This window comes from Balaenoptera borealis, assembly GCF_965194805.1.
Source record: "Balaenoptera borealis genome assembly, chromosome: 5".
Classification (NCBI taxonomy): Eukaryota; Metazoa; Chordata; class Mammalia; order Artiodactyla; family Balaenopteridae; genus Balaenoptera; species Balaenoptera borealis.
This window is the reverse complement of record NC_138862.1, coordinates 67,656,769-67,680,470: the sequence shown is the minus strand read 5'-3', so window position 1 is coordinate 67,680,470 and position 23,702 is coordinate 67,656,769. Positions and strand designations below refer to the sequence as shown.

The following is a 23,702-nucleotide window of genomic DNA, read 5'->3' as shown; positions in this document are numbered from 1 at the left end:
GATAATTGAATTCCTATAACATGTTTGTCTTCGTACATCATTAAGCAGTGAACCATGTACTTAATGTCCTGTGATTTTCCTCTTATTATTGCCTTGAAGCTTTTGAACCATCTATTTACTATTTTGCACATTTATCTTTCCTCCAGTATTTGATTGCAAGTTTCTTGGGCAACTTTGTATTCCTTACTTTACCTAGCATGGTGCCTTACAGTAAGAATTCAATTAATTGATTTAATGTGATGTATTCTTGGAACTAAGCTATCTGCTTAAACTACTGGTTATCTTCATGGATCAGGCCATAGGCATTAAGTTGCTGCACCTTTAATGTTTAATTTTTTGTGATACTTATGTGTCATTTAGTAACGGTACATTTTTTATTTTTTTATTTTGTTCTATTAGTGGTGATTTACTCAGAATAGAAGGGAAAACCCTGCATTCAATTTTAGATGAAGTTGTTTTCAAACTTTTATCAACTCCTAGTCCAGTCATAAGAAGTACTGCTACAAGGCTCCTACTGTTGATGGCTGAATCCCATCAGGAAATTTTGATTTTACTGAGACTAAGTGCCTGCTACAAAGGTAGTACATATATTCTTTCTTTTCTTGCAAGTCTCAAAAAGAACATTTTTATTGATGGTTTATGGAAAACAAAATGCTTGTGTTTTTAAAAAGTCAATAATTGAAATGTGCGGATAAACTCTGTCACAGCAGATAACAATTCAGGGAAAAAACCTTTACGTAATCCAGCCATCTTCGTGTCTCAACAGACGGCATATGATACCTTATTGACAAGGTTACAATGAATATTTGCTCCCTCTCTGACAAGAAGGTTGTGTATTGAATATACCATATAGTGTAGTAAAATAATGACCAAAAAGATCAGTGATCTTACCTAACTTTACTGAGAAAATAGAGCTGTGCTTCAGAGATTGACAGCCCTTTTGATCTTTACATCAATTGATAATTACTCTTCAACTCCTATACTGCCTTTCCTCAAAGACAAACAAAAAATTTCCCTCACCTCCAAAATCAAACATATGTGAATAAAAAGTCTGAAAACTTGAGAAGGAAAGGACTCAGTGTTTTACCATTACCATATAATATCTTTCATTTAATTGAGCATTTACTGTGTGTCAGATAACTATTCCTCATACTTTATGTGTATTAAAATATTTAATCTTCATAACAATCCTGTGAGATGTTTATTCTTATCCTCGTTATATAGCAGTGGAAACAGAGGCATGGAAAAAATGTAGGTGTTTACCCAGAATTACTCAGGTAGTTTTTTTTTTTCAACTGTTAATCAAAGTTATATGTTAGCTTTGTTTTATTTCTTTGCTAGCCAGAGCCATGAATTCATTACAATATATTTTCTTATTCAGTATGGTCAAGAAGTATGTTTCTAATTGATTAAATATACTTACTAATACAGGGTTATGTTATATATAAAATTTCAAGAATTAGAATATAATGTGATGCATTTAATACCAAAACTATTACAATGGCCTTTAATCATTCTTGATGATTTGGAAGGCACTTTAGTGACTTATCTTGCATGAGTCATTACTGTGAACATTGTAATTATTTTATGTATTATAGAAATAGGGAGAGAAGTGCCAGTAATAAAACTGTCTAGATGATATTGTGCCAGATACACATTTTTTATTTCTGTAATTAGATTTCTTCTATAGAAATGTGAATGTACAACAGAGTTCCTTCTAAAGGAATTTTATCTTAAGCTGTCTCCCTTTCTTTTCTCAACAGTAGAACTTATTCAGTTTCCTCAAGATATTTTACAATTATTAATACTGCTGAGAACTTGAGTCTTGAAGAAAGTATAAGACATAGAAAGACCCATCTAGTGGCTTCCCCAGTTGTACAGTCCAAGGCCATTTTCCCTTGCTTATGTATATTGCGTACATACATTATAATCCATCATTCCTCCATGCCCTGGAAATAGTACTTACTTTGTAACTTATATTACTACTCAGTTTTAATTTGGGATGAAAGTGCAGTATTTTAATATTATAGCACTTCTCCTATAATAAAAGCTCAGGAACCTATTGATTTACCCCAAATTACATACATTACTGTATATTTTTATGTAATAATAACTTCCTTTAATTAGTAGTAACTAATAACCTGCTTAAGTGCTACCACAGGATAGGCATTTACTCAGTATGTATTCATTATCTTTTTTTAAATGTTTTTGTTTAAGGTATTTATGTTCAAAAAAAAAAAAAAACAACTATATGTCTCTACCCTTTGACTTATTGCAGTGATTCCACTCTTCCTTTTTTTTTTAATTAAAGAGGTTGACTAGACAGATTTTGCATCAGATCTCACAAGTGAGCACATAAGAACTCCAGGACAGTGGAAAATCCTAAAGACCTCAATCTAGAAGTTTTTGAGAAAAGGAAAAAGAAAAATCATGTGATTAATCTTGTTATTGTTTTCATTTGTTTCTAAACTAGACTTTTTAACCTCAAATTAATTCTGATTAGATAACAAAATCATATTTTATTATTAATAGTTGTGCCTTTGTTATTGCATTTCAGGACTCAGAAGTCTACTAAATAAACAAGAGCCTGGGACAGAGTTTAGTCAAGAACTTAGACAGCTCATTGGTCTTTTAAGCCCTAAGGTCTATCAGGAAGTAGAAGAGCAGGTATTAAATTATAAAAATAATTTGCATGATATTAACTAACATTTCAGTAAACATTTTAGTTTCAAAATATTGGATAGTGGTAGTCTCTTGAATCTTTTTTTTTGCTCTCTCTCCCCCTTCCTTTACTTATTTTCCCCTAACATCCAGAGCAGCCATAGTTTTATGGGAGAAGGAGTTGTTTATGGTCTAAATTTTTAACCCCAGAGCCTTTTTTTTTTTTAACCTATACAAAGAGTCCCTCATACCCTTGAATCTTTGAATAAATGAAGCCAGGCATAGGAAGTGAAGCAAAGATGTTAAAGCATTAAATAAGCAAAACTATGAAATCCTTGTAATGGGAATGGAAGTGAGATTAATCAGGGAGAATTTGAAGCTAACTAGACTGTATCTTGAATATATTCTAGATAATGCCTAACTGAGCTTCCTTTGGGAGATCAGGTTTAATATTCTTACGCCTTCCCTGTCCTGGGCCTATGCAGATGTTGCCTCCTGCTCAGCTTATTAAAGATGGAGATTAATACTTGCCCAGGCCTGATATTTTAAGAAGTAAACTTCTAAAAAAGACTTTCCTAGAGATGTCTCTAAATTAATTCTGGCCTTTAATTTCAGAAACTGCATCAAGCAGCTTGCTTGATTCAAGCTTATTGGAAGGGTTTCCAGACTAGAAAGAGATTAAAGAAGCTTCCATCTGCTGTGATTACTTTGCAGAGGAGTTTCAGGTAAAAAATTGGGGTGAGAGGAATTATGATCTGAGAGGGCTAGATATATCTTATTAGAGTATAGCTGAGTGAAAACTTAGAGTTTGGGGTGTTTTTTTTTTTTTCTTTTTCAATATTCTAATCTGTTTCTTTCATTCTTGCTTCATACATTTCTGAGTACCAGCACTTCATTAACCAGATGCACTTTCAAAAGCAAAGGACATAATGCAAGACAGGAATCTGATGTAACAAATACACAATCCTGTTCACTTAATAAGACTTTTTTGTGGGCCAGGCCTACAGAGGGAGCCAGTAATGGTCAATTATCTCATTAAACCCTTAAAACTAAAAATTGCCATAATTGTTCATATGTAATTATGGTAAGAATGTGTATGAGTACAAAAAGGTTTAAGTATGTTAACCTGATTTTCCTCAGTAAATATGGCACGGATACATATGGTCACTGAGATATGACATAGTTTGTCATTTGTTGCTATTTCAAGTAGACTAAAAATGAAATACTGAAGACATGGCCCAGTTTTTACATGACTAACCCATCCAGATTCTTAGAGGTGACAAAAAGAACACACACACACCACACACAATGAGTTAGCTCTTAGGTCGTTGTTGATAAATTAGAGCCATCTCAGAGGTGATTTCATGTAACCTAATTTAAAGCCAAATTTTACTTCACGAAAGTGTAACTTGCATATTCCAGAAGTCAATGTTTTTTTTATGAAAACTGAAACTATTCTTTTAATAACTGCAGCTGTGTTTCTCAGTTACAAATGTGTTTTAAAATGGTGAACTAAAATTTAGCTTTAAGTTAGGCTGCATGAGAAATCACCTCCGAGATGGCTCTACTTTATCATAAATGACCTTAGGAGCTAAGTCATTTGTGTCTGTGTGTTTTCTTTCCATTGCCTCTAAGAATCTGGATGGGTTAGTGGAAGGTCTTGAAGCCACTCTGGCTGTGTCCCTTAGTGGACATGCTTTTCATTGATAAAAGTTTCCTTCAGAGAAGACTTAAAAGGTAAGTTATTAATATCATTGGGCATGAGTTTTGTTGATAGCCAAAAAAACATTAATTTTTTAAGCATGCTTCAAGTGCCTAATATATGCCAGAGGCTGTGCTAGGTATTGGGAGAGTTAAACAGACTTGAGTTTGTATCCCTCCTCAGCAACTTATGGGCTGAATGATCTTGGACAAGTTGCCCCACCTCTCTCAGCCTCAAATTTCCCATCTATAAGATGGGGATAATTGTCTATGTACCTCACAAAATTAAAATAATAGAAAGTTTTTTGCAGCATGTTACTGGGCACTTAGAATGTGGTAGGGAGGAAAATGTATATGGCACATTTTTTGCCCTTGAAGATTTACAAATCTAGTTAGGCAGGCAGATCTGTTAAGTAAATAGTACTCATGAGAGGCAAGTATAATCCATTCCAGCACTGCTCAAAGTTTGTCTATCCTACTAGCTATTTCTTTACAAATATTAAAAAAGTTATTTCTTTGGTTAAATAAATTTGGGAAATGATGAATATTTTGAGAGTCACAGTGTATATTCTTCTATTCAAGAGTCTGAGATGTTCTTGGTATAGCTTTACCTTTGTGGTGAACTCAGAGTAGTTATCCCTTATGGATTCTTCCTGCTACCATTCTCAGCTATGTATCCTCTTACATTTAAAGGTGCCCCTATGCCATGGATTCAGACCTTTAATGTTTAGTCTTACAGTAGTTGCCAAATTTGCCAGTTTACTTTTCTTTGTAATATTGAAATCTTTACTTAGAAGTATCCTAGGATTAAAGATTTTGTCCACTTAGAGGGTTATCTGTGGAATCTAATTAAGATTCCACTATTTTAAAATAGAAATTCCATTGCTTTATGTAACAACACCAGACCAGTTATAAATATATCCATTATAAGACATTAGCCATGAAGCCAAAATTATTTAAATCTCACATTATAATGAGTTTTTAGTTTTTGAATCTCCAGTTTGCTACAGGCTTCAGCACCTTTCCTCTTCTATTAGTTGCAACAGTTTATGCAAATTTCTTTTACTTCCTTTGTAGCTGGGCTTTCTGCCAAGGTTATTTCTGTCTCTTTGTGGTCAGGTTATTATCTCAGAGTAATTTCCCTCTCCCATGTTTTTTTGGGGGAGGGACTGCCCACCACTCACAGTTATGGACCTAGATTCATCAGAGCTTTGGATTCAACAAGAGGTACTCTTTTATAGTCACACCCTTGCTAAAGCACTTTCTTGGGGGTTTCTCCTTTATTTAATCACTTTTCATGGTCAGAAACTTTGTTTTCTGTTAAGTACCCTTTTCCTCAGCAAGGTTTACTGAAGCAGCTAACAGCTGCCTCACAAGCAGGACAGCTCACAATTTACCTTCCTCTATCATGGTGCTGATACTTAGGTATTTTAATTTTATTTGTTTGACTTTGTAGGGGAAGAAAACAATTTTTACCTCTATACATTTTAAGTTTGGTGGTTGGGGCCCTGAAAATTATACTGACAAAAACAAAAACAGATTAACAAGAGAAAAACAGTTTCTTAACATGTGTAGCACACATCACATGGAAGAAACCTGACATGATGCATAACTTAAAGGGGTGGTTAGAATTTGGGCTTATATAGCTCTCGCCTTCTGAGATGGCCCACACTCTGTGGAGTGTGTTTCTCCCAGGGCTGTTCTCACCTTTTGAGACAGACCACATTTTGTCTATGGAACATGTATTTCTCTAAATAAATCCACTTCTTACCTTAAAAAAAAAAAAAGAAAAGAAAAGAATTTGGGCCTATATAGACATTAACAAAGAATAACTTATAGAGAAGTGACAGGTGAAAAGAAAAGGATTTAGGTTTCTGAGGGCAGCAAACTGGGGGAAGGTAAGTATATTGGGGATGGTAAATATATTGGGGAACTTATGGGAGATATGGGTTATTTGTGCAGGTCTATCTTAGCATCAACTTTCCATCTCTATGGCCATAAAACTTCCTTGGGAGGGGAAATTTATGGCAGTCCTCATTTCTCAGCTGTTTCTGCTTTTAGTCAGTTAAGGGATCCTCTGGGAAGGCTTCTTTCTGTGTTTCCTGATTCTCATTTGCCTCCAGCTCAAAACGATCTTTATGCCAGAGTGGCATATTCCACTACCCTTCAACTTCCCCCTTGAAACCGAGCTTAAGGGCATAACTCTATCTCTTCTTTGTTTGCCTTAGGGACAGTGATTGTTTCTTTGAAATTTTTATTTTTTCGTAGTTTATAGAATTCCATCCAGTGAATGAACCAGTATTTATTTATATAACTCACTATTGTAGGACATATGGTTTGTTTTCAGCTTGTTACTGTTGTAATGCTATGGAGAACATCCTTTAACGTAAGTCTTTACATACTTATCGGATTTTTCCTTAAGAAAATTATTAGAAATGGAATTAATTGGTTAACATTTTTAAGGCTTTTGATACATATTTTAAGTATTTCTTCAGAAATATTTTGATGCATGTATCCAAAATATTTCTTCAGAAAGGTTGTAGAGCAGCACATGAAAAGTTATTTCATCATACTCTAACTACACTAGGAATTATGTTTAAAATTTTTTTTGCTGTCTGTATTTATATGATTACTAGTGAGGTTAAGCCGTTTTTCATAAATACTTCTTGAGTGGACATATAATTATGAAAATTGTGTGTACTTAATGTTTCCATCACAGATCTAAACGAACAAAGATGTTACTGAAGCTAAGTAGACAGAAGGAAGAAGAGGACCGCAGATTACAACTGCAACTTCAAAGGCAGAGAGCCATGAGACTTTCCCGAGAATTACGGCTGAGTATGCTTGAAATAGTTCATCCAGGTGTGTGGCAGTATCAGTTTTATAAGTGTAATTAAGACTGATTAGGGTATCTTTTAATAAACCAAATTTCCTAGCTACCTGATGATTTATTTTTTTAAATGTGGACCTTTTCCCTGTTTCTCCTTTTTCAGATAAATCTTATTAAATCTCTTGAGTCAAAAAAAGTTATTATTTTTATTTTGATTAAGGCCTGTTAGTTGATGATGAGCAATCTCTCCAGTAATTTTTCTTTTCTTTCAGATAAATTAGTGAAACATAAAATTTTATGCTTAAAGATATCTGTCTTTGACATAAAGAAAGAACCCCCTTGAACTTAAGTAAGGTGTTAGAATATTGCTACATTCTGCCCTCAGAACTCAGTACAAACCTTGTGACACCTCTTGCCACTTTTGACACACTAAGCTGAAATTAATATTAAAGTGTAGTCTGGGAGATGTGAGTCATTTCAAGATTCCTTTTTTGTTCTACTCCTTCCCCCTTCTACTACTCATTCCCAGTATCCTTCACTAGGCTCTTATTTCTCTTTCTTTCCCTTAAATACAGATGTTTCCCAGGGTTCCATCCTTACCCCATTATTCTCATGTTGCTCTTCCTGAGGTATCCCAACCATAACTGCAGCTTCAACTACCAACTGAGTGCTTAGCACTCTGGAATCTTGTCTGCATCCTCACCCTCTCTCCTAAGCTCTAGACCAGCCCTGCCCAGTAGAACTTTCTACAAACTGAAATGTTCTATATCTTCACAATACCAATGGCTAGAGGTAGCTGTTGACTTGAAATGTGGCTAGTGCACTTGAGGATCTAAAATTTTATTTTACTTTCTTTAAATTTATGTAACCATTTGTGGCTAGTGCCTACTACATTGGACAACACAGCCCTGTAGCCAGCTGCCTATTGGTTAGCTTTACTTAGATATCCACAAGCATCCTCAAAACTAGTCATTATCTTCCCTCACTGATTTCCTCTTCCTGTATTCCTCATCTCTCAGGTTATTGCACCAACAGTCTACTCAGTGTCCCATCTATGAGACATCCTAGAATTTTTTCCCTCCCTCCACATCTAGTTCACCACTAAATCCTATCAATTTTTGGTACTGTCTCTCAAATATATCCCTTTTTATTTTTACCTTCTGCCTTATTCTATCACTTAGCTCCTGTGAACCCTAGACTATATGCTGACCAACTCCCAGAAAGTCATCTGTAGAACTAACTGAGTGACTAAAGAGAAATTTAGAACCACGCAGAGTAGGTAACATATATACACAATGTGCCTTTCCCTTTTGGTAGTACTGAATGACTTTCTAACTATTTACTTGTGATTCTTTTTTCTAAATGTTCTTGCTATTGGATTTTTAGCCCTTTTCTCATTCCTCTGAGACAAAAAAATGATATGAGTCTTTTCTAAAGAAGATGCATAATCTGAGAAAGCTTTTGGAGCGTTTTGTATCTAAAATCTTACAACCATTGTAAAATAATAGAATTGGGAAAATCAATATTGAAAAAAATAAAAGGACTGCAAGATTGTTGGTACTTTCATTGTCCTGATTCTAGAACTTGAGAAAGCGTAGAAGTGAGTATGTTGTAATAGTGTTTGTTATCTTTTTAGGTCAGGTGGAAAAACATAATCGGGAAATAGAAGAGAAATCAGCATTGATTATCCAGAAACATTGGAGAGGGTACAGGGAAAGGAAGAATTTTTGCCAACAGAGGCCATCTCTTGTGGAGTATAAAGCAGCTGTCACACTTCAGAGAGCAGTGAGTCTGATTTAGTAAAAAGAGTACTGGATTAGGAGGCGAAGACATGGGTTCAAACCTGACTTTCCTGTTTACCTGCTGTAAAGTCTTGGTCAAGTCACTTAGCTTTTCTGAGCCTTAGTTTCTTAAAATGAGAACATCCTTATCACTGGCCAAAATGATTTAGACATTCAGTCCTTAGTATTTCCATAGACGCTTGTACATCATTTACCAAAATGCAGTGTTATTTGTTAATTTTTTTCTTTCTTACTTGAGCAATGAGAATCTCAAGGGTAAGGAACTAAGTCTTATTTATTGTCAGCTTCCTGAATGTGCTTGACGTATGAATGAATGTCTACCCTATCTTTTTCACTCAGTTGTTATGTGGATCAGATGACCTAATTTATGGGAAAGTATTTTGTCAATTGTAAAGTCCTACGTAGGAGCAGCGTATCATATTAGATGTTTTTTAATGTGCAGGTAATACATTAGGTATAATTAGATCATTATAATTCTTGAATTATAGAATCGTGTTCTTAAATGATGATCTTCCTGGGATTTATCTGGAGCATAGTAATATTTTATTGCCTTGGAAAAACATAGTACAAGGCTGTCTATTTCACTTAATGACCAGTTTTCCTAATATCTAGTTATTATAGATAGTTAACGTTCATATTAGGATTTCAGATCATGTAGCATTTAGTTTTATAATCCCTTATTGTTAAACTTTAGGTCAATTTCAGTTTTTCACAGTGATAGATTTTGAACAGTCTCCTTATTGATTTCTCTGATTAAGCTTTTACAAAGATATTTTAAACCGCTTAAAAAATAAATACTAGGGAAATAGGAAGAGATGTCTGCCACCTCCATCTTTCTCAGGCTCTTTTGGGGATTTTAGGCCATGTGTGCAACAAACAGTCCTGCACCATCACTGAATCACACCCACATCTGCTGTTTACCCTCTGCTAAGCAATGCCATCTAAGGATTAACCCATGGACCCGTGGATATCAGTGCCTTGGGTCCTTTCTAATACCTTTACCTCATGGCTACCGTCTTTTTTTTTTTTTTTTTTTGGCTGGGCTCCGTGGCAGCATGCAGGATCTTAGTTCCCCCACCAGGAATGGAATCTGTGTCCCCTGCAGTGGTGCAGTGGAAGCACGGAGTCTTAATTACATGTGGAAATGCTACTATTTTACATATATTGAGTTATGCTTATGTAACTCAGTACATGCAAAATATTAATTTCACCTGTTTTTACCTTTTTATTCTGCCTCCCAGAAAATTTAAAATTACATATTTGACTCACTTTATATTTCTATTCGCACTGCAGATGACCTTGATAACAAAGAAAAGGAAATAATTATCAATTTCGCAGAAGGAAGTTGGAATATCATTTCATTGAACTTATCCCTCAGGAGGAACTGGTTATTAGTGTCCTTGGCAGACAAAGGCCAGAACTGTTGTTTGCCTTCTGTCCCTCACTTTGCCTAAAAGAGAGGCATTGTTTCTCAGACAGATAAAAATCAAGAAAACCTTACGTAAACCTGCTAATTTCAAATTACACATCCTTATGTAAACAAGTTGGAGTTCTCTGTAGTGGTGTAGTATTAGAATTAAATTTGAAGAATTAGCTGTCTTTTCCTTTTTAATGTTCCAGGATTTTCTTTTCTTGCTTTTTCATCTCTTAAAAAGCTCAGAAGGGGCCCCCAAGCACGCTGGAGTACCGGGTACCCATGGGGCCAGGCGGGGCCGGTGCCGTCGATCAGTTAGCAGGACCCCACCCTCCCCGGCCAGCTTTAGACTCCCAGGGGAGTCTCCAAGGGAGATGGTCAGAGATGCTTAAATGGTCCTCTGCAATTTGGTGCAAGTGGCAAATGACTTTTCTTTCTGCAGAGCACTGCAATCTGCTAAGCTTCAGCATGCTCTCATTTTAGCCTTTATATGGCATCCTGCAAGGTTACCCTCTTAGTGCTTAGCTGGGAGCAGTCGGAAAGGGTTGGAGCATGGGTCCGCAGAAGCATTGGCTGACCTTAGTTTAAAAATCTGGATCCATTTTTACTGTTTGATGAATTTAAAGGTGGTAGACCAGGTGGATTTCCTGATCACCCACACTGAGGTTTTGAAACAGTGTATTACCTCCTGGAAGGGGGTTAGCATGGCCAGCAAAGACTTCTGTGGACATGCTGGTCAGTTGAACACAGGAGACCTGCAGTGGATGACCATGGGCTGGGGCATTGTGCATGCGGAGATGCCTTGCTCGGAGGAGTCAGTCCATGGCCTACAGCTGTGGGTTAATTTGAGGAGCTCACAGAAGATGGTGGAGCCTTGGTACCAGGAAGTGAAAAGCAGCGAAATCCCTAAACCCGTAAGGATGGTGTTACCATTGCTGTCATTTCTGGAGAAGCCCTGGGAATCAAGTCCAAGATTTACACTTACACACCAACTTTATATTTGGACTTCAGATTGGACCAAGGAGCAAAGCATTCCCAGCCTGTTCCTAAAGGGTGATCAAGCTTCATTTATACCATATCTGGAAACGTGCATATTGGACCTGATAACACACAACCAAAGATAGAACCTCATCACACAGCTGTGCTGGCGGAAGGTGACAGTGTCCAGGTGGAGAACAAGGATCCTGAGAGAAGCCACTTTGTCCTAATTCCTGGGGAGCCATTAAGAGAACCAGTTGTTGGGACTTCCCTGGTAGCGAGTGGTTAAGAATCCACCTGCCAAGGCAGGGGACATGGGTTCGATCCCTGGTCCGGGAAGATCCCACATGCCGTGCAGCAGCAAAGCCCTTGCGCCACAACTACTGAGCCTGCGCTGTAGAGCCCACGAGCCACAACTACTGAAGCCCGCGTGTCTAGAGCCCGTGCTTTGCAACAAGAGAAGCCACCGCAATGAGAAGCCTGTGCACCGCAACTAGAGAAAGCCTGTGCGCAGCAATAAAGAAGACCCAACGCAGCCAAAAATAAATAAATTAAATAAGTAAATTTTAAAAAAGAGAGAGTAACAGTTGTTCAACATGGAAAAGTGTGCTGACCCCTAAAGAATCCAAAATGTGATTCTTTCTTGACTTGAAATTTTTGTAATCTTCTGTTATTGTCAGCAAGGTGCTACTAGTTTTCAAAAATGACTTAGACCCCTCATGTAAGGACACAGCCTCATATACTGCAGAGACACCAAAACTATGACAAGATTTGCCAATTTTTTTTTTATCAGATCAGTTCAGTTCTTGACATCAGCCAATGCTATTTAACTGACAACTACAGTAAATCTTTAAAGTTCTCATCACAAGGAAAAAAAAAATTCTCTATGTATGGTGACAGATGTTAACTAGACTTTTGGGACAATCATTTCCCAATATATACAAATATCGAATCATTATGTTGGACACCTGAAACTAATATAATATTGTATGTCAATTATACCTCAATTTAAAAAAATAAAAAAGGTAAAAAGAACTAAAACTACAAAAATGGTCATGATAGAACCAAACCTAAGAATGTTTTGAATAAAGAGATTGCCATTGCTGATGACAGCCTGCAATGGATGAGTGAGATCTAATTGCATATGTTTATCTGAAGTTTGGTCTTTATAATCATACACAATCCTAAAAACCTGTTTTACAGTCCTCGAGGATCTGATGCTGGGAAAATAACCGTTTGCTATTCAGATATGCCTGAGTTTGTTTCAAATTAAGAACTACAGAAATATGCACAATTTTAGTGGTAGAAGAAAATATTCTCGTCACCCAGAACTTTTTGAATGTCTCTTTTTACTCTAGGTTCATTTTTGATGCACACAAATGAAGAGATTTCTCAAGCCTTTCTTGATTTCAGAAATGTGAAAAATGGCTTTGAAAGAGCCAAATCCTGGAAATCAAAGACTGGAAACTAGTGACAAGCACAAGGGCAGGTCTGGCTGCCTTCTAGAATTTTCCATTTGTGGCATCCACCAGTTCAGTGCATCCAGTTTCCAAAGCTGACTTTGCCAATGCTTCTAAAGAATTCCACACTAAAGTGATAAACATGGTTTTTATAGCAATGTATGTGAGATATTTCCTGGCACAAGCAAATAAACCTAATTGTTCCTTCTTTAAAAAAACAAAAAAAAGAAGCAGCAGCTCAGAAGGAAGGTGATGTTTGCTGGCGTCTGCTCTCTAGAGCCAGAATGATAGCTAATTCTTGCTACTTGATTATAGCAGAACAGTATCAAATATACATATCTATTAAAGACCAACCACAAAAGCACTTACTGAAACAAACCAGTTGAAAAAATAAACATTGGGAGATAAATACAATTTCAGAGAGTCCTAAAATGACAAAGAATGAGGAAAAGAGACAGAGATGCCAAGGTGGACTTTTCTGATCTAAGGGCAAAAATTCCTCTGTTCTGGAAACTTTACTCTGAGTTCCCAGAGTAGCATCATAAGCCTGGCTTCATACTAAAAGCAGGAAGTAGAGGAAAGATAGAAGGAGAAGGAAGGAAGAAAAATCAAAAAAAAGGGAAGAATAGAAGAAAAGGAGAAAAATCTCTCAATAGGAGAATGTAAGCGCAGTTGAAGGCTCAAGTACTATAGTAAAAACAGGGGTATTAAGGAAATCTTTATATTGAATGTGAAAACCTCCACGCCCTTTTTTCTTCTCAGCTCTCAGTGCTGTCAGCCAGGCTTGTATCCTGTAAACAGTAGGTTGAAAACATTTTCTTTAGGAAATCTGAACAGCCCAAGGGAATAGTTATACATGTACTCACAATGAGGTACTCCAATGAAACAGCCCAGTTCAGTAGCCCTATAAAGAAGTACAGAATAGATAAACCCTACCCATCTGCTCAGCATTTCTAAACAGCTTTTTAGTGCCCACTCTTAAATATCAGCTGAAAGTATCACTGGACGTCTGCAGGAAGCTAAGGCCGAAACAAATAGAATAAAACTACTTGGTGGAAATAGAGATACTGCAGGGATAAGAAAACTTTTAAAATGTATTATTTTCTCTGAGAGCTAAAAGAAAATAAAACATGAAACAAAAACCAAGATGCTGGATAACAGGGAACAAATGGAATAAAATTTGAAAGAAAAAAAAAAAGACATAATAAAAGGGCTAGAAAAAAAGGTTTGGGAAATCTAGAGAGCAGGGCAAAAAGAAAACAGAACCAGTCTAGGAGGTCAAACATTTGAAACAAAGGAAAAAAAAAAAAACCTGGAGGAGAAGAAATCAAATAATTTAAGATTTCTCAGAATTGAATATCATGTGGTTTAGATTAAAAACACTGAATGTCCAGTACAATGACAAAAATACACTCACATCTATTTCACATTATTGTGAAATACACTGGGGTGAAAAGTACTCAACAGCATCATTGGAAGCTAAAAGATATTGGAGTAAGGCTGTCAAATGTTTGAGGGAAAGTGATTTCCAACTAGAATTCTACATCCAACCAAACCATCAATTAAAGGTAAAGATAGACTAAAGACATTTTTATGCATCACAGAGTCTCTGAAACAAAGGAATAACCCAAGAAAGGACAACATGGAATCCAGGAAACACAAAGGAAAGATGAAAAGAGTCACCAAGATGATGGGGAGTGGGGGATCTCGGGATGACAGCTATGCACCAAGCATAGGGAATAATCTATCCAGATTGGGACAAGTCAGAAAGCTCCAGAATATGTGTATCTAAGAAAATTAATTTGATAGATTGCCTGATGTGTTTTAACGTATGAACAGTTAGGGCAGAAACTGTGATATGTAATCAGTGATAAATATATAGAAAAATAAGCACAGGAAAATAATAGAGTTATTAATTCCAGTGAAAATAAAAATATGCAAGGAAGAAAAAGTAATCATCACTACATGGTTGAAAAATGAATAGCCTTTATGTAGTCATAATAATGTAAACACTGAACATTAACATTAACTAAAATTATGATTTAATAATGGATATTTGGAGATATGGAAAGTATGTGTGAAAGAGAGCTAAGTCCTTACCTTTCATACGAGAAAGTCAATAGATAATACCTATCACTGAAAAAAATCACAAAAATGTAGATGGAGATAAACATCAGAAGAAAAACCTGAAAGAACTAAAGTTGCTGTCTTTGGGGGAGAGGTTTTTAACATTTCTTCTAAAACTGACACTTTAAACAATAGTTATATCAACAAACTTTTTGGAAAGCATCAAATAGTAAAATATTTTAGGTTTTGCAAGTCATACGGTTTCTTGGAACTATTCAACTCTACAGTTGTAGCCCAAAGGAAGCTGTGGACAGTATGTAAACAAATGAGCATGACTCTTGTTTCAATAAACATTTGTAGACACTGAATTTTGAATTTCACATAATTTTCACATGTCATGAAATAATTCTTTTCCTTTTGAACTTTGTAATCATATAAAATGTAAAAAACCATTTTTCAGCTGTTCAAAAACAGGCAGCAGGCTGGATTGACCTGTGGGCCATAATTTGCCAACCCTTGCCTTAAGCAATGTGAACATATAACTTTGATGAAAATAAAAACTACAAAGAAGGGAGAAGAGTGAAAAAAAAAATTGGGCAGAATAATTTCAAATGTGTCTCCACATCTTGCCTGTTACAAGATTTCTTATCAGGAATTCATTCTGAAGGACAGGAGAAAGCACATTCATTTACCAAGCTTTTTCTTGTATACCTTCTCCTTGATCTTTACAATCCTTTGGCTAAGTACAATTGGGTTTCCTGTTTTCTGTAGACATAGAACCTGTCCTATAGAGATTGAATGACTTGCCCAAAATCAAACAGTTTTATAAGGGACTAGAATTAAGACTAGAACCCAAAGCTGATTTCCTATTTTTTTCTCTTTATTGCCTTCTGTACAAATAATACATGAATATATCCTTGTAAAATATTAAAACACTACAGAAGAATATAACAATAAAGTTATTGTCCTCTGTCACCCCAGTCACAATCCTATCTTTCTCCCCATACACAAAAGAGTTAACAACTGTTGTCACTATATGTTTTTACAGGAAGAAAATAGTTCTGTTAGGGAAGAAAAAATCACAAATCTTTTTTTTTTTGTTTTGTCCCAGGCTCTTAAATTCCTAGCAAAGTGCCGTAAGAAAAAGAAACTATTTGCTCCTTGGCAAGGACTCAGAGAACTCACTGATGCATGCAGAGTTGAACTGAAGCAACAAGTGGATGACTATATCAGAAGACATCCAGTATGTAGGCTTTTGTGCCATGGTACCGGTGTTACATTATTGCAGTGGGTGATATTCACCAACAAATAAGTGTCTCAGCTGTATATGTACATATATTGTTGGCATAAGGTAATGCAGTTGCTTTACCATAGTCAATGGATTTGGCGTCTTCCTATAATTACGTGGACCGTAGAGGTAAAGTCAATAGTAAAGGAGACTTCACTTCAAATTAGTGGTTTTCCATACTGCATCAGCAAGACTTCTTCACATCCTCACCAACATTTATTATTTTCACATCCTAAAGAATGTGAAGTATTGTGATTTCGATTTGCATTCTCTAATTAGTGATTTTGAACATCTTTTCATGTGTTTATTGGCTATTTGTATATCTTTTTTGGAGAAATTTCAATTCAAGTCCTTTGCCCATTTTTTAATCAGGTCGTTTGTTTTTCTGTTGTTGAGTTTTAGGAGTTCTCTGTATATTCTGGATATTAATCCCATATCAGATGTATGATTTACAAACATTTTCTTCCATTCTGTGGGCTGCCTTTTTACTGTTGATAGTGTCCTTTGATACACAAAACTTTTTCATTTTGATGAAGTATAGTTTGTCTGGTTTTTCTTTTGTTGTCTGTGCCTTCAGTGTCATATTTAAGAAATCATTGCCAAATCTAATATCATGAAGCTTTTCCTCTGTCTTTTCTTCTAAGAGTTTTATAGTTTTAGTCCTTCTGTTTAGGTCTTTGATCTCTTTTTTTTTAATGCACTGTGTGTGATTGTGATGAATTCTCCTGTTTAAAAAAGAAGTGCTGCTTTAGCCATACTCTAATACAGCTGTTACTCTGTGGCTGAAAAGTAAGGTGTTAGCTGGAGTAGGGCTGTATCCAAGATCCATGAACTGGAATATTTGAGAAAGCTGGGGTGTCGAGCTCTATCAGCTTCAATGTTGAGATTATTTCATCCTTGTCCAAACTAATTAGGTAAGTTCCTTTTAAAGTAGCTGACTAGCCAAAAGAATATGGTCCTTTGAATGATTTTGTCCCTTGTTCTGTGAAATTAGAAGCCGTTATAACATTATGGCTTAGATAAGTTTGGGAGTGGGGATAGGACAAGAAGTTAGGTAGTCTTACCAGGTGGGGCTAGAACAAAAGGATTGGTCTTGTTACTCCTCTTCCAGGCCAGTATCTTTACCAAACCATTTGTAATTTTCACTATGATTCCTCAATCTTATCTCTTCTCCCAGAATACCATACTATGTGAGGAAGTGAGGTATAGGAGCATACCAAAAAGAATCTGGCCCACCTGCATTTTCATCTAAAGCTGCTTTTAAGAGGCTATTTAATGCTTGCTCAAGAGTACAAGGTAGATATCAACCATAACATTCAATTGATGAGAGACAGCTAAGCATTTTAGAACCTCTACTAAGTGGTTAAGTGAAACGTACTTTGATATATGTGTCCTTCATGTGACAATTTTTTTGTCCTTTGTTCCCAGGGCTCTGAGGTATCAGGTGTGATCAACAGGGAGCTCCATTCCCAAGCACAAGAACGACTGCAACACTACTTCATGGGCAGGGCTCTAGAAGAGAGAGCCCAACAGCACAGGGAGGCACTGACGGCTCGGATCAACACCAACATTGAACAGTTGATGAGTATGTGCTCATTCCATTTTTGCTTCCTAAAAGGAACAGCCTATGTAAGATTTTGTGACATCTAGATCTTCAGAAGGAAAACACCATTTAGTGGTCTATTAGCCCATCTCCTATCCTCAGAAATTTCTCCTTCTAGATCATATCAGCACACAATGATTTCAAATGATGCAGACCCCATAACCTTCTTGACTGCTTCCATCAGCCTTGCAATCATTGATATGTGTCAACTTAGAAAAGTTATTAATTATAAAGATGCTGAGCCCTACTAGCCAGATTCTATTATATAGTATGAAAAGCTTTTTGAACATATTTTAAAAGTAGATGATGAGAGTGGTTATGGTGGCACTTTAATGAAGTGTTTTCACAAAAATTAATTCATCTGCTTCTCACAACCACTGGTGCATTTAATGAGAGATCCCATCCATGAAGCCAGTGTTTCAGATGGCCTCTGAAACACTTTTAGTATTTGTGGAGCAAAAAGGGCCAGGGTCCTCTCTTTAGTGCCATTACTTGCAAATTTTGTGTTTTTGAATGGATAGGTGGCTGGAACTGAGCCTCTCATCTGTAAAGATTCTGCTATTAAAAGTTCCTGCTCTTTTAAATAAACCATCTAAAAAAATCTACCTCTTTCTTTTATTCTTTCCCTTTAAACATGGAAGCGTGGGCTACAACTTGTGAATAGTCACATGCCATCTACAGCTGACAATAATAATAGACTCAGAGTTGGAACCTTGTTTTTGCCTGCTATTGCAGAGTTCCAACTCTGTAGTTTCCAAGTTGCTATTTGTTTGGTACAGAACTCTTCCACTCACCTTTTTATTTTCTGTTTACCACAGAAGCACCAAGTCTGAAGGAGGCAGAAGGAAAAGAACCTGAGCTCTTCCTAAGCAGATCCAGGCCTGTGGCAGCCAAGGCCAAGCAGGCCCATCTTAACACCCTGAAGCATATACAAGCACCCTGGTGGAAGAAGCTTGGGGAAGAAGCAAGAGATGAGATTGGGGAAGAAGCAAGAGATGAGATTGATATCCCAAAGGATGAACTTAGTATAGAATTAGGAACTTTATTCATTGGTGGAACCAAACCCCCTTAAGGGAGTTACCTGGAGGGATGACAAATTATATTTCAAGAGATTATATTGGTTCTGCCTCTGACATGCTAGTAGACTAGCATTATCCTAACTCATGGTTTTCCAGAGGTTCCTCTCCAAACAAGACTTGAAGGCAGTAAGCAGAGTTATCTTCTACCTCGATTTCAGTTCTTTTTCTTTTTCCATACTTCCATCCTTGGCCACACATAATAATTGGTATGGCTTTTATTATGGAGCTAAACTCAGCATTGTATTCTATTGCATATATGAAATGTGATATTTCTATTTTTGTTTCTGCTGTTTTCCAACTAAAGTTGTTTTCTAAATAAATATTTTCAACAATTGTTCTGAAAAACTTGTCAGGGTTACTTCAGCTTTTCACATTTATTGATTTTTCTATTAATATAGGAAATGTGCTCTTGGCATTTATTACGGTGAGGAAAAGAAGTGGTCATTTGAAAGACATTTGACTATTTTCTACCAAACAGTGTTTGAACTCAATTTCTATCTTGTTATTTCTAAAAGGAACTACATTAAAAAGTCCTCCTAGGATTCAGTGCAAGAAAAATTTCTCCTGATAAAACTGCATTCTTTCTATTAAACTAAGAGAACTATATAACCCACTATTTGCATTTTGATTTGTCTGTTAGGAATCTCAGAGCTAAAACAATGCTTACTTTCTGTTATGATTCTCAATACCTACATGATTATTTGGTTCCAATCTAATAATTTCTGATTTTCCTGTTTATCTTTAACTGTGTTTTAATACCAGAAGCCACCTCTATTTGTGTTTGTGATAATATGGAATTTAAGTTAAAATCAATTAAATTATTGACTCCATATCATAAGGAACCTGGAGTGTGCCTTTTCTATAAATGAGTAGGAAAACCAGTATTTCTGGTTGGGAAGACCAAATACTATAATGTTGTTCATCCCACCAAAGTTAGTTTAGTAAAATTCTAGTCAAGATTCTAATGTAATTTTTATTCATAATTGAAAATGAATAAAATTCATTTGTAAGAATAAGCAGATGAGAGTTCTGATTTCACTTAGAAGGTAAAAAGCTCCATGAGAATGTTTCTTCCATCTTAACAAAAAAAATGCCAGGTAATCTATAAAAATCATTTTTCTTGAGCTTATCAGATAGTTGAGGCCTCAAGATAACCAAGTAAATTGATGGGACTCAGTATCTGTGAAATAAACCATTTCATCTTTTTTTTTTTTTTAATTTATTTTTGGCTGTATTGGGTCTTCATTGCTCCACGTGGGCTTTCTCTAGTTGTGGCGAGCGGGGGCTACTCTTCGTTGCGGTGTATGGGCTTCTCACTTCGGTGGCTTCTCTTGTTGTGGAGCATGGGCTCTAGGCGCACGGGCTTCAGTAGTTGTGGCATGCGGGCTCAGCAGTTGTGGCGCATGGGCTTTGTTGCTCCACCGTATGTGGGATCTTCCAGGACCAGGGCTCGAACCCATGTCCCCTTCATTGGCAGGCGGATTTTTAACCACCGCACCACAAGGGAAGTCCCCCATTTCATCTTTAGTAGAGCACAAGAGACAAAGGTGGCTGGATAGGAAGAAATCAACTAAAATGTTAACAAATTCTTAGGAGTCCTAGGTGGTGCAGTGGATAAGGCTGCGCTTCCAGTGCAGGGGGCCCGGGTTTGATCCCTGGTCAGGGAACTTTATCCCACATGCATGCTGCAACTAAGAGCTTGCATGCCACAACTAAGGAGCCCACGTGCTGCAACTAAGGAGCTGGCTAGCCACAACTAAGGAGCCTGCCTGCCGCAACTAAGACCTGGTGCAACCAAATAAATACATGTTTTAAAAGCAAAACAAAAAAAAACATTCTTAAAGGCCAAGTGTGGGTAGCATGTCAGTTTAGAATATCTAGGACCTTCTGAAGGAGAAGTTAGACCTCTACCAAACACAAACAAGAAAGTTTGGGAGCAGGGCAGACCTGAAGAGATGCCTTTAGTGGCACAGGCAAACGTGAAGTGATAGGCTGCTATTGGGTGACATGCCCAAAGACTCACCTGCTTTCCCAAACCCTTCTCTTAAAAGTCTTAAGCTGCTAGAGCAGGGGCAGCAAGCCCTGTTACCTCCAAGGCTCAGAGAAAATTCCATTGCGCTTAAGGAAGGAACAGAAACAAAACCTAGCTGTCTGTGTGTTGGGCGTGTGGGGTAGCGAACAGTCTAGCCCCCAGATACAAGTAGAGATCCAGTGTTGCTGAGGGCGGGATAGAAATAAAAACCCTCTCTCCTGGGAGGGAGGCAGGAAATGATTTTGGGCCCAGAAATCCTACACCAATAGAAAGCAGATGTCTGCTAATGCTAATGATTGCTACTGAACTTTAATGATTAAATATTGAAGACTTTATTCATCTTATAACTGAAAGTTTGTACCCTTTAACCAGCATCTCCCCATTTCCCCCACCTAGCCCCTGGGAGCTACCATTCTACCTTCTACCTTATGTTTCTGAGTTTGACTTTTTTTTTTTTTTTTTTTTTAAGATTCCACATAACAAGTGAGATCATATAGTTTTTCTCTGTATGGCTTATTTCACTTAGCACAATATCCTCCAGGCTCATCCTTGTCACAAATGCAGGATTTCTTTTCTTCTCATGACCAAATAATATTATATGTTTATATTTTCTGACATCTTCTGTATCTATTCATCCATTAACACTTAGATTGTTTTCATATGTTGACGATTGTGAATAATGCTGCAATGATGCCTCTGAGATACTGATTTCATTTCCTGCAGGTATATACCCTGAAGGGGGCTTGCTGGATTACATGGTAGTTCTATTTTTGGGTTTTCTTTTTTTTTTTTTTAGGAACCTCTATACTCTTCCATAATGGCTGTACCAATTTACACTCCAACCAACAGTGTACAAGGGTTTCCTTTTCTCCATATTCTTGCCAACACTTATCTCTTGCTTTTTTTAATAAAAGACATCTTAACAGGTGTGAGGTGATATCTCATTGTGGTTTTGATTTGCATTTCCCTGATGATTAGTGATGCTGAGCACCTTTTCATGTACTTTTTGGCCATTTGTGATATAATGTTATCCACTGGAGTTAATGCAAACTCCAAAGTTGAGGTCATAGTCCCCAACAAAATTCCCTCATAAATTCAGATATACCCAGACTTCCCACACTTCTGACCAACTTACCACAAATTTGGGGGTTCCCACAAACCTATCAGGTTTGATAATTCTCTAGGATAAACCAGAGAACTCAGGAAACAAAATACTTTTGACTAGTTTTGCTGTAGTGATACAAATAAGGTTTAGCCAAGTAAAGAACACTTAGGGCAAGGTCTTGGAGGATCCCAAACATGGAGCTTCCATGCCTTCTCCCCATGGAATCAGGATGCATCACCGTCCTGGCACACTGATGTGCTCACCAACCAGGAAGTTCAAATGACCCTTAATGTTCAGAGTTTTTACTGGAGTTTCATTACATAGGCATGATTAATTGTACCAGTGGCCATGTGACAGAAATCAATCCCCAGCCCCTGACACCTCGCCAGTGGTCAGAAGGTCAGGCTGATATCATGTGGCTCGAAGCCTCAAAACTCTAATCCCTTTGAGCCCACCACAAAGAATAAAGACACTCCTATTGTTCAGGAAATTCCAAGGGTTTAGAAGCCCCATCCCAGGAACTCGAGGCAAAGAACAAATTCTTTACTATACAACAACCCCACATTAACTGTCTGATACAAAGAGAGATGTACCCATATCTGGGCATAAACAGTATCTACCTTAGTCTTTTCTGTTCTACACATGTATGACGTTTAGTCAAAAATTGAGACACACAAAAAAGCTGGGAAAAAAAAAAACTTTTGTCGAGAGATAACAAACCCAGATTCAGAGATGACTCAGATATTGGAATTCACAAAAAAATACCATAATAACTGTTATTAATAAAAGACAAAATGTAAAAGTAAACAACGTGCAAAAACAAATGGAGAATTTCACAGAGATGGAAGCTTTTAAAATAGATTAGTGGAAATGCTAGCAAAAGCACGATATCAGAGGTTAAGTTTGTTAGCAGTTCTTTGACAAGTTCATTAGCAGACTAGAATTGAATAAAGAATAGGTAAATTTGCCAATACATCAATAGAAATTTTCCAAACAGAAACACCAAGAGAAAAGAAAAAAATGAGGGGTGGGGCAGTAAGGAGAACAGAGCCTCCAAGAGCTAGGAGACAATATCAAACAATATGACATGCAAGTAATTGAAGTCCCAGAAGCAGAAGAAAGAGAAATGAGGTAGAAATAGATGAAGTAAAAATGGCCAAGGATTTTTGAAAAATTAATGAAACACAGATTCAAGAATCCCAGAGAACCTCAAGCAGGATAAATAACAATTATGTTACAAATGTAAAAACACACCTAAATACATCATAGTCACATTGCTTCAAATCAAAGATAAATAGGAAATCATGAGAGCAGAGAAAAAGGAAAATTTTATACCAAGAAACAAATATAAGAGTTTCAACAGACTTCTCATTAGAAACTATACAAGCCTGAAGACAATGGAAATGACATCTTTAGAATGCTAATAGAAAAAACTATCAACCCAGAATTCCACATACAGCAATAATATCTTTCAAAAAATTAAGGCAAAATAAAGATATTTTCCAGAAAAACAAAGCTGATCATAAAGGAAAAACTAAAGATTTTTTAGAAGAAGGAACAGGATACAAGATAGAAATTAGATCTACACAAAAAAAAGTGAGGGAAATTGTAAAAATTAAGTAAATATAAAAGATTTTTTCTTATTTTTAATCAATTTAGAAGTTAATTTACTGTCAAAGATA

The 23,702-nt window shown here is 36.5% G+C and overlaps 1 protein-coding gene and 1 pseudogene across 12 annotated transcripts in view; both read left to right on the top strand.

The window, feature by feature from the left end:
• Nucleotides 1–19,228, top strand: part of IQCB1 (IQ motif containing B1) — a 47,957-nt gene extending 28,729 nt beyond the window's left edge. For 6 of the 11 annotated variants that reach the window (XM_082394915.1, XM_082394920.1, XM_082394919.1 and 3 more), the window contains 8 exons: nucleotides 400–578; nucleotides 2,558–2,667; nucleotides 3,277–3,386; nucleotides 7,082–7,224; nucleotides 8,829–8,977; nucleotides 16,025–16,156; nucleotides 17,630–17,786; nucleotides 18,623–19,228. In XM_082394915.1, coding sequence (XP_082251041.1) covers nucleotides 400–578; nucleotides 2,558–2,667; nucleotides 3,277–3,386; nucleotides 7,082–7,224; nucleotides 8,829–8,977; nucleotides 16,025–16,156; nucleotides 17,630–17,786; nucleotides 18,623–18,876 — 1,234 coding nt within the window. In that variant the 3' untranslated portion in view covers nucleotides 18,877–19,228. The remainder of the gene's footprint in view (nucleotides 1–399; nucleotides 579–2,557; nucleotides 2,668–3,276; nucleotides 3,387–7,081; nucleotides 7,225–8,828; nucleotides 8,978–16,024; nucleotides 16,157–17,629; nucleotides 17,787–18,622) is intronic. The other 5 variants (XM_082394923.1, XM_082394916.1, XM_082394924.1 and 2 more) reach the window with 4 other exon arrangements.
• LOC309630123 (pirin pseudogene) lies at nucleotides 8,985–12,871 on the top strand (annotated as a pseudogene). Its single transcript has one exon. The product of its transcript is annotated as a pirin pseudogene (transcript).
• Nucleotides 19,229–23,702: the final 4,474 nt, after the last annotated feature.